At 45.3% G+C, this 11,580-nt stretch overlaps 1 protein-coding gene across 1 annotated transcript; it reads right to left on the bottom strand.

The window, feature by feature from the left end:
* Window positions 1-207: 207 nt before the first annotated feature.
* LOC124047927 (beta-crystallin A4-like) lies at window positions 208-3,513 on the bottom strand. Its single transcript, XM_046368273.1, has 6 exons — window positions 3,400-3,513; window positions 2,152-2,195; window positions 1,418-1,536; window positions 1,069-1,210; window positions 813-955; window positions 208-424 (listed from the first exon to the last, which is right to left on the bottom strand). The coding sequence occupies exons 2-6, from the start codon at window positions 2,188-2,190 to the stop codon at window positions 277-279; spliced, it is 591 nt and encodes a 196-aa protein (XP_046224229.1). The 5' UTR covers window positions 2,191-2,195; window positions 3,400-3,513; the 3' UTR covers window positions 208-276.
* Window positions 3,514-11,580: the final 8,067 nt, after the last annotated feature.

Genomic DNA, 11,580 nt, shown 5'->3' with positions numbered 1-11,580 from the left:
CTGGAGACGTACCGCCCCCTGCCGGCCAGTGAAGGTATTATTGTCAGAAGTACTCAAACATGTCTAAATATCCCTCTGTTTAATTGTTTGTTTGTTTATTTATTGAATTGTTTATTTGTTTGTCTCTAGCTATATTTATCTCATAGTACCATTTAATCTACAATTTACATACATTCAGAGAGGCAGAAGCATGGACAAGTAGGTCAGTGAGGTTTAGAAAGACAGTTTATTCAGCATTGGGTAGCAGTGGGGATAAGCTTGGGGTAACGGGTGAAATTACTGCTGAATGCGGCGGATGGACTGGATCTGAGGGGTCTGGGAGTGGGAGCCGAACTCCCTGAAGTGCTTGTACTCGCCACAGTGACGGTCACACTCCATGATGTACTGGTAGCCACGGTATCCGGGGTACTGGTAGCACACGAAACTGGTAGGTAGAGAGACAGAGAGATTTCAGAGTCAGTTGGCGGAAAGGGATACTATGAGGCTAGGGAAGTAGTAAAAAATGAAATTGTAGCGAGGATGAGAGAGATTCATAGAGAATGTAAGAGAGAGAGGCAGATTGGAGTGAGCGCTTGAGAGTGAGTGTAGTATTATGTGTTTTACTTTTCTATTATTTCTCTATTTTCTTTCTCTCTGCATTGTTGGGAAGGGCCGTAAGTAAGCATTTCACTGTTAGTCTACACCTGTTGTTTACAAAGCAGGTGACAAATAACATGTGATTTGATTTGAGAGAAGGGGAGAGGGTGAGAGGCAGGGTGAGAGGGAGATGTGTTAGGGGACTGGGTGAGAGGGGGCTAAGGCTGGCTACTCACGCTCCAGACTGGATCCTGAGGGAGCCGACCTCGTTGTTGCACCAGCCCATGGCCTGAAGGGAGGGGTAGTCGTCACTCAGCTCGCCCTTACGACCCAGGAAGTTCTCACGCTCATAGATGGTCATACGGCACTCCCTGTGGTTCTGGAGGGGAGAGGACAGGGGGGGATGTCAGGTAGTCAGTCAAGAGGAAGAGTGTAGAATAGGTAGTGGTAAAAAGAGATATGGATAGAGAGAGTGGTGGTTGTGTTACTCACAGCGCAGGCAATGGGCCTGAAGGAGGTCATCCTCTCTATGTGGTAGGCATTGCTACCACTGAAGGCATCGCACTGGGGGTACTCTCCTCTCTCCAGCACAAACTGCTGGCCCTGGTAGGAAGCATGCTCATAGCCAATCCAACTATAGGAGAGAGTGAGAGAAAGGTCAGGGAGGGAGAGAGGGAGATGGAGAGAAGATGGGAGGGAGAAAGGGAAGAAGTCAGAGATTGCGTCGATATCATCATTTTCCCCCGGCTTCTCTGAGCAATAGTTCTAAAGTCTGAAACCATACAGTGCTAGGTGAGTGTGTCTGCGTGTGTATGTGGATTTGTGTGTGTTTTTTACTCACGCTCCACTCTCAATCCTGAGGGAGCGCACGGTCTCAAAACCAAACTCCATCACATTGCAGCACTCTGAGGTGAACTCATGCCGACGGCCCTGGAAGCACTCCTCGTCGAAGACAATGATCTGAGAGGAGCAGAGAGAGAGAGACATGACTTACGTACTCTATCTATGTACCTGGACAGGTTAAAGCTGAGGTTTGGGTGCAGCCACAAGTATCTCTACAACTACCTATTTAAAGCTGGGATATTGGTAAATTTGGTTCTAATAACAGTTACATGAACCCGGATAAATGGACCAATCATATGATACTATGGTAATGCAATGTGGTCTGTTTTGTCTAAATTTGGGCAGGGTGTAATCTGTTCAGCTGGAACAGAAATAGTGTGTCTAGACCCAAGTCTGCTGTTATGACAGAATTGTCTCCTGTGATAAACGGTGTGTACTGAGCTCAGCCTGTTTCTCACACAGCCCTCTGTTAGAGAGCTTTCCTGAACACACAGGCAGGCTATGCTCAAATACTTAACAAATCCATCCTTCCTTCCCCTCTTCCCTCCTTGGGGTAATCACTGTTCTGACACATAGCTGGATAGATGGAAGTACACTACATTGCTTTCAGATCATTGACTACTGCAAGAAAGGATGAATTGTAGAAGTTTAGAAACAGGGCCAGAACAGACCTTTACATAATGCATTGAGCTGTGCTGTCCTCCATACACTCAGTTAATCAGTCTCACATACCTTCCAGTGGCCGGAGAACTTGGTACAATGGTGAGTCATCTTGTCTGGAATGAGAGAGGACAGATAGTAGGACTGTTATAAACAATTGTAGTCCTACAAAGTGCAGAATGTTACATTTGTGCAATGTACAACTCGTGATGAGAATTTCTTTCCCACACATTCATACTCATATTACACACACACACACACACACACACACACACACACACACACACACACACACACACACACACACACACACACACACACACACACACACACACACACACACACACACACACACACACACACACACACACACACACACACACACACACACACACACACACACACACACACACACACACACACACACACACACACACACACACACACACACACACACACACACACACACACACACACACACACACACACACACACACACACACACACACACACACACACACACACACACACACACACACACACACACACACACACACACACACACACGTTTAGAAACAAAGATTGCCCATATCAAAAACTACTGAGCATCAAAAAAATATATGGGTGAAAATTAAAACACAAAAACAAATAAAATAGCTGGTGGAGGGAGAAAATGGAGAAGCATTGTGCTTCAAACCCCAGAATAGTTTCCAATGGAAGGTTAGCACAGCAGGACTCCATCCATGTGTGTAAACTATTCATACTCTACGACCACGACACAAAAGGCCTGTACAGCTCCAATGCTCTAGAATGTGAAAAGGCTGGTTTAGCTTTGTATGCAGGGCTAAAAGGCTTGATTTAACTATGTGTTGTTCGGTGCTGAAACGCCTGTGAGGCTAGTATCCCAGCGAGCCGAAAAGCATGAGCTGTGGAGCAACTGGCCTGGACAGCAGGACCATTGTGTGAGGCTGGATTGAAATCATCAGCAGCCATTTACACATCCCCGATTAGAATGAGGAAAGTCCAGCTGGCCATGGTGCATATCCAGGATACTACTCTGTCTATTTTTCCCTTTTTTCCTCCTCTCTCCATCTCTCTTTCTCTGTCCATCCTATTCTGCCCCTGGTCTCTGTTACCGCCACCCAGAGTTAGGCCTTTGGGCCTGCTAGGCTGCAGTGCGAAGTGGTGGGGGACAGACCAAGTCAGTATGGGGCCTGCTACCCTACCCTGGGTACTCTGCCCCGCTCAACCTGCCTGCTTGCCTGCCTGGTTTGCTGGGTGGATGATCAGGCTGGTGCTGGGTGGGACAGAGGGACTCACCTTGCTTTGATGCCCTTGGCTGTCCTGGAATGAGAGTGAGAGGACTCACGCGCCCCCACCCTTTTAAAGCCTCCCCTGGCAAGGGGCCACGCTGAAAGCCCCGGCTCAGCAGCGGGGAGGGGCCTCTCTTTGTCCAACCGACAAAAGCAGGGGTAATCTATAGAGGGCCAGAAGTGCAGACACCACAGTATCACCCAGGGCAGGGACCAGATATGGGGAGGAGAGAAGGGCACTTAGAGAGCATGTCAAGGGGCGAGGAGGAGGGGAGGGGGATGCCCTCAAAGCCATGTACAGTAGCCTACACTGTTGATTTATCTCTCTTCTCACATCTCTCCCTCTCTCTTCCTAACCATCTCTCCCTATCAACCTTCTCGATTTCTATCATTCACACCTCACGTTTTCTTATGAGTAAGTAAACTAGCTAGCTGTGTCCCCAAAGCCTAATGGATGACCCTCCCTACCTCCCCTCTCTGACAAGCTTGTCATGTCCTTTACTCACCTATAGGGAGAGATCTGTCTGTTTCTCGGTCTGCTCACCTGTCTGTCACACTCTGGTTCACCTCACCTGCTCTGCTACAGTCACTGTCTCCTATTAAACCCCAAATAACAAAATACTGTATCTATATACAGTGCATTCGGAAAGTATAAAGACCCATTGACTCCTCAGTAAATGGCACATCACAGCCTGCTTGGAGTTTGCCAAAAGGCACCCTAAAGGATTCTCAGAACATGAGAAATTAGATTCTCTGGTCTGAACAAACTAAGATGTAACTTTTTGGCCTGAATGCCAAGCATCACATCTGGAGGAATCCTGGCACCATCCCTATGGTGAAACATGGTGGTGGCAGAATCATGCCGTGGTGATGTTTTTTCCAGCGGCAGGGACTGGAAGACTAGTCAGAATTGAATTATGAACGGAACAAAGTACAGAGAGATCCTTGATGAAAACTTGCTCCAGAGCGTTCAGGACGTCAGACTGGGGCGAAGGTTCACCTTCCAACAGGACAACAACCCTAAGCACACAGCCAAGACAACACAGGATTGGCTTTGGGAATAGTCTCTCAATGTCCTTGAGTGGCCCAGCCAGAGCCCGGACTTGAACCCGATCGAACATCTCTGGAGAGACGCTCTCCATCCAACCTGACAGCGCTTGAGAGCATTTGCTGAGAAGAATGGGAGAAACTCCCCAAATACAGTTGTACCAAGCATGTAGCGTCATACCAAAGAAGACTTAAGGCTGTAATCGCTGCCAAAGGTACTTCAACAAAGTACTGAGTAGAGTGTCTGAATACTTATGTAAATGTTATATTTCAGTTTTTTTTATTTAGTATATATTTGCAAAACTGTCTAAAAACCTGTTTTTGCTTTGGCATCATGGGGTATTGTGTGTAAATTTATATGTGTGTAAAGTGTGATAAGACTTCATTGTTATGACATCAGTTTAATGTCATTGTAGAAGGTTGACAGGACTCAAACCGAGCGTCTTCAAAATAAATGTACACAGTTAAACTTGTGCCTGGAAGACTTTTAGATTGTTGACAAAGTTGTTGTTTTTCTTTTTTATTCTGTTAGCCCACATTGAGCCACAGCATGTAGTGTTGATGGTGTGTCTCTTAGTTATTCCTGCCATTAATCATAGTTAGTCAGTATGACCAGGACATGCTTCCATGTTCTATAACACACAGTAGCAGGAGGCTCCATTTGCTGCTGGAATGTAGAGATCTATTTTGGCAGAGAGAGAGGGAAAGTGAAAAAAATGGGGGAGAGAGGGGAATGAGAGAAGGAAAGAGAGATAAGGAAAGAAAGCAATAGAAGGAAAAAGAGAGACAGAGAAAGATAAGGGGGTGAGAGAGTAGGGAAAGCAGGAGGGAGAGAGAGAGAGAGAGAGAGAGATAGAGAGAGAGAGAAATAGAGAGAGAGAGAGAGAGAGAGAGAGAGAGAGAGAGATAGAAAGAAAGAAACATGGAGATTGAGGGATAATGCCAAGCCAAGAAACTTGACAGAGTACTGAGATTGCCAAGGACTCCAGCCACCCAAGTATAAACTGTTCTCTCTGCTCCCTCACTGCTAGCGGTATCAGTGCACCAAGTCTGGAACCAAGAGGACCCTTAACAGCTTCTACCCCAAAGCCATAAAACTGCCAAACAAGAATGCTGAATAGCTGATCAAATGGCTACCCGCTGCTGCCTATGATCTATCCTGTTGACTAGTCACGTTAACCCTACGCACAGTCAAAAAGGATTCAGACCTGTTGACTAGTCACGTTAACCCTACACACAGTCAAAAAGTATTCAGACCTGTTGACTAGTCACGTTAACCCTACGCACAGTCAAAAAGGATTCAGACCTGTTGTCTAGTCACGTTAACCCTACGCACAGTCAAAAAGGATTCAGACCTGTTGTCTAGTCACGTTAACCCTACGCACAGTCAAAAAGGATTCAGACCTGTTGTCTAGTCACGTTAACCCTACGCACAGTCAAAAAGGATTCAGACCTGTTGTCTAGTCACGTTAACCCTACGCACAGTCAAAAAGGATTCAGACCTGTTGACTAGTCACGTTAACCCTACGCACAGTCAAAAAGGATTCAGACATGTTGACTAGTCACGTTAACCCTACGCACAGTCAAAAAGGATTCAGACCTGTTGACTAGTCACGTTAACCCTACGCACAGTCAAAAAGGATTCAGACCTGTTGTCTAGTCACGTTAACCCTACGCACAGTCAAAAAGGATTCAGACCTGTTGACTAGTCACGTTAACCCTACGCACAGTCAAAAAGGATTCAGACCTGTTGACTAGTCACGTTAACCCTACGCACAGTCAAAAAGGATTCAGACCTGTTGACTAGTCACGTTAACCCTACGCACAGTCAAAAAGGATTCAGACCTGTTGTCTAGTCACGTTAACCCTACGCACAGTCAAAAAGGATTCAGACCTGTTGACTAGTCACGTTAACCCTACGCACAGTCAAAAAGGATTCAGACCTGGTGTCTAGTCACGTTAACCCTACGCACAGTCAAAAAGGATTCAGACCTGTTGACTAGTCACGTTAACCCTACGCACAGTCAAAAAGGATTCAGACCTGTTGTCTAGTCACGTTAACCCTACGCACAGTCAAAAAGGATTCAGACCTGTTGTCTAGTCACGTTAACCCTAGGCACAGTCAAAAAGGATTCAGACCTGTTGTCTAGTCACGTTAACCCTACGCACAGTCAAAAAGGATTCAGACCTGTTGACTAGTCACGTTAACCCTACGCACAGTCAAAAAGGATTCAGACCTGTTGACTAGTCACGTTAACCCTACGCACAGTCAAAAAGTATTCAGACCTGTTGTCTAGTCACGTTAACCCTACGCACAGTCAAAAAGTATTCAGACCTGTTGTCTAGTCACGTTAACCCTACGCACAGTCAAAAAGGATTCAGACCTGTTGACTAGTCACGTTAACCCTACGCACAGTCAAAAAGGATTCAGACCTGTTGACTAGTCACGTTAACCCTACGCACAGTCAAAAAGGATTCAGACCTGGTGTCTAGTCACGTTAACCCTACGCACAGTCAAAAAGGATTCAGACCTGTTGACTAGTCACGTTAACCCTACGCACAGTCAAAAAGGATTCAGACCTGTTGACTAGTCACGTTAACCCTACGCACAGTCAAAAAGTATTCAGACCTGTTGACTAGTCACGTTAACCCTACGCACAGTCAAAAAGGATTCAGACCTGTTGTCTAGTCACGTTAACCCTACGCACAGTCAAAAGGATTCAGACCTGTTGACTAGTCACGTTAACCCTACGCACAGTCAAAAAGGATTCAGACCTGTTGACTAGTCACGTTAACCCTACGCACAGTCAAAAAGGATTCAGACCTGTTGACTAGTCACGTTAACCCTACGCACAGTCAAAAAGGATTCAGACCTGTTGTCTAGTCACGTTAACCCTACGCACAGTCAAAAAGGATTCAGACCTGTTGACTAGTCACGTTAACCCTACGCACAGTCAAAAGGATTCAGACCTGGTGTCTAGTCACGTTAACCCTACGCACAGTCAAAAAGGATTCAGACCTGTTGACTAGTCACGTTAACCCTACGCACAGTCAAAAAGGATTCAGACCTGTTGTCTAGTCACGTTAACCCTACGCACAGTCAAAAGGATTCAGACCTGTTGTCTAGTCACGTTAACCCTAGGCACAGTCAAAAAGGATTCAGACCTGTTGTCTAGTCACGTTAACCCTACGCACAGTCAAAAAGGATTCAGACCTGTTGACTAGTCACGTTAACCCTACGCACAGTCAAAAAGGATTCAGACCTGTTGACTAGTCACGTTAACCCTACGCACAGTCAAAAAGTATTCAGACCTGTTGTCTAGTCACGTTAACCCTACGCACAGTCAAAAAGTATTCAGACCTGTTGTCTAGTCACGTTAACCCTACGCACAGTCAAAAAGGATTCAGACCTGTTGACTAGTCACGTTAACCCTACGCACAGTCAAAAAGGATTCAGACCTGTTGACTAGTCACGTTAACCCTACGCACAGTCAAAAAGGATTCAGACCTGGTGTCTAGTCACGTTAACCCTACGCACAGTCAAAAAGGATTCAGACCTGTTGACTAGTCACGTTAACCCTACGCACAGTCAAAAAGGATTCAGACCTGTTGACTAGTCACGTTAACCCTACGCACAGTCAAAAAGTATTCAGACCTGTTGACTAGTCACGTTAACCCTACGCACAGTCAAAAGGATTCAGACCTGTTGACTAGTCACGTTAACCCTACGCACAGTCAAAAAGGATTCAGACCTGTTGACTAGTCACGTTAACCCTACGCACAGTCAAAAGGATTCAGACCTGTTGACTAGTCACGTTAACCCTACGCACAGTCAAAAGGATTCAGACCTGTTGTCTAGTCACGTTAACCCTACGCACAGTCAAAAGGATTCAGACCTGTTGACTAGTCACGTTAACCCTACGCACAGTCAAAAAGGATTCAGACCTGGTGTCTAGTCACGTTAACCCTACGCACAGTCAAAAAGGATTCAGACCTGTTGACTAGTCACGTTAACCCTACGCACAGTCAAAAAGGATTCAGACCTGTTGACTAGTCACGTTAACCCTACGCACAGTCAAAAAGTATTCAGACCTGTTGACTAGTCACGTTAACCCTACGCACAGTCAAAAAGGATTCAGACCTGTTGACTAGTCACGTTAACCCTACGCACAGTCAAAAAGGATTCAGACCTGTTGACTAGTCACGTTAACCCTACGCACAGTCAAAAAGGATTCAGACCTGTTGTCTAGTCACGTTAACCCTACGCACAGTCAAAAAGGATTCAGACCTGTTGTCTAGTCACGTTAACCCTACGCACAGTCAAAAAGGATTCAGACCTGTTGTCTAGTCACGTTAACCCTACCCACAGTCAAAAAGGATTCAGACCTGTTGTCTAGTCACGTTAACCCTACGCACAGTCAAAAAGGATTCAGACCTGTTGTCTAGTCACGTTAACCCTACGCACAGTCAAAAAGGATTCAGACCTGTTGACTAGTCACGTTAACCCTACGCACAGTCAAAAAGGATTCAGACCTGTTGACTAGTCACATTAACCCTACGCACAGTCAAAAAGTATTCAGACCTGTTGACTAGTCACGTTAACCCTACGCACAGTCAAAAAGTATTCAGACCTGTTGTCTAGTCACGTTAACCCTACGCACAGTCAAAAAGGATTCAGACCTGTTGTCTAGTCACGTTAACCCTACGCACAGTCAAAAAGTATTCAGACATGTTGTCTAGTCACGTTAACCCTAAGCACAGTCAAAAAGTATTCAGACCTGTTGTCTAGTCACGTTAACCCTACCCACAGTCAAAAAGTATTCAGACCTGTTGTCTAGTCACGTTAACCCTACGCACAGTCAAAAAGGATTCAGACCTGTTGTCTAGTCACGTTAACCCTACGCACAGTCAAAAAGGATTCAGACCTGTTGTCTAGTCACATTAACCCTACGCACAGTCAAAAAGGATTCAGACCTGTTGACTAGTCACATTAACCCTACGCACAGTCAAAAATGATTCAGACCTGTTGTCTAGTCACGTTAACCCTACGCACAGTCAAAAAGGATTCAGACCTGTTGACTAGTCACGTTAACCCTACGCACAGTCAAAAAGGATTCAGACCTGTTGTCTAGTCACGTTAACCCTACGCACAGTCAAAAAGTATTCAGACCTGTTGTCTAGTCACGTTAACCCTACGCACAGTCAAAAAGGATTCAGACCTGTTGTCTAGTCACGTTAACCCTACGCACAGTCAAAAAGGATTCAGACCTGTTGTCTAGTCACGTTAACCCTACGCACAGTCAAAAAGGATTCAGACCTGTTGTCTAGTCACGTTAACCCTACGCACAGTCAAAAAGGATTCAGACCTGTTGTCTAGTCACGTTAACCCTACGCACAGTCAAAAAGTATTCAGACCTGTTGTCTATTCACGTTAACCCTACGCACAGTCAAAAAGGATTCAGACCTGTTGTCTAGTCACGTTAACCCTACGCACAGTCAAAAAGTATTCAGACCTGTTGTCTAGTCACGTTAACCCTACGCACAGTCAAAAAGTATTCAGACCTGTTGTCTAGTCACGTTAACCCTACGCACAGTCAAAAAGTATTCAGACCTGGTGTCTAGTCACGTTAACCCTACGCACAGTCAAAAAGTATTCAGACCTGTTGACTTTTTCCACATTTTGTTATGTTACAGCCTTAATATAAAATGAATTAAAGTGTTTTTTTCACCCCAGTTTGATGTCTTGAACACTCTGGAGCAGGTTTTCATCAAGGATCTCTCTGTACTTTGCTCCTTTCATCTTTGCCCTTGATCCTGACTAGTCTCCCAGTCTCTGCTGCTGAAAAACACCCCCACAGCATGATGCTAACACCACCATGCTTCACCGTAGGGATGGTACCAGGTTTCCTCCAGACGTGAAACTTGGCATTCAGGCCAAAGAGTTCAATCTTGGTTTCATCAGACCAGAGAATCTTGTTTTTCATGGCCTGAGAGTCCTTTAGGGGCCTTTTTTGCAAAACTCCAAGAGGGCTGTCTTTTGCCTTTTACTGAGGAGTGGATTCCCTCCGGCCACTCTACCATAAAGGCTTGATTGGTAGAGTGCTGCAGAGATGGTTGTCCTTCTGGAAGGTTCTCCCATCTCCACAGAGGAACTCTGGAGCTCTGTCAGATTGACCATCTGGCTCTTGGTCATCTCCCTGTCCAAGGCCCTTCTCCGCTGATTGCGCCGTTTGGCCAGGCAGCCAGCTCAAGGAAGAGTCTTGGTTGTTCCAAATTTCTTCCATTTAAGAATGATGGAAGCCGCTGTGTTCTTGGCGGACCTTCAATGCTGCAGCAGTTTTTTGGTATCCTTCCCCGGACCTGTGCCTCTACACAATCCTGTCTCAGAGCTCTACGGACAATTCCTTCGACCTCATGGCCTGGTTTTTGCTCTGACATTCACTGTCAACTGTGGGAACTTATATAGACCGGTGTGTGCCTTTCCAAATGATGTCCAATCAATTGAATTTATCACAGGCTGACTCCAATCAAGTTGTAGAAACATCTCAAGGATGATCAATGGAAACAGGATGCACCTGAGCTCAATTTCGAGTCTCGTAGCAAGGGGTCTGAATGCCTTTCTAAATAAGGTATTTCTGTTTTGTATTTTTAATAAATTTGCCAACATTTCTAAAAACCACTTTGTCATTTTGGGGTATTGTGTGTAGATTGATGAGGGGGGAAGAGTATTTAATCCATTTTAGAATAAGGCTGTAACATAACAACATGTGGAAAAGATCAAGGGTCTGAATATTTTCCGAATGCACTGTACCAACCATCCACAGGCTCCGGTTAGAGAGAGGTAGGCTAGTGGCAGTCCTGTCTCTGCTCTTCTCTCTGTTGACTACTGCTTGACTAGCCAGTCACTCTATTGTTAACACAGACAGGCACTTTTCTGGTACTGTACTGTACTGCTATGAGCTAATTCTAAAGCTATCTGGCTACAGTATGAGCTACAGTATGACCAGTGATGGAAAAAGTACCCAGTTGTCATACTTGAGTAAAAGTAAAGATACCTTAATAGCAAATGACAAGTAAAAGTAAAGGTCACCGAGTAAAATACTACTTGTGTAAAAGTCTAAAAGCATTTGGTTTTAAATAT

Source organism: Oncorhynchus gorbuscha, linkage group LG11 (assembly GCF_021184085.1).
Source record: "Oncorhynchus gorbuscha isolate QuinsamMale2020 ecotype Even-year linkage group LG11, OgorEven_v1.0, whole genome shotgun sequence".
Taxonomy (NCBI): Eukaryota; Metazoa; Chordata; class Actinopteri; order Salmoniformes; family Salmonidae; genus Oncorhynchus; species Oncorhynchus gorbuscha.
This window is presented reverse-complemented; position numbering and strand designations above follow the sequence as displayed.

What these genes read in the sequence shown, in the direction of transcription:
- LOC124047927 (XM_046368273.1), bottom strand. Translation starts at nt 2,190, where the DNA reads ATGACTCACCATTGTACCAAGTTCTCCGGCCACTGGAAG. An exon ending in AGTTCTCCGGCCACTGGAAG is followed by an intron (nt 1,537 to 2,151) that starts GTATGTGAGACT and finishes TGCTCCTCTCAG; the next exon opens with ATCATTGTCTTCGACGAGGA. An exon ending in CTCAGGATTGAGAGTGGAGC is followed by an intron (nt 1,211 to 1,417) that starts GTGAGTAAAAAA and finishes TCTCTCCTATAG; the next exon opens with TTGGATTGGCTATGAGCATG.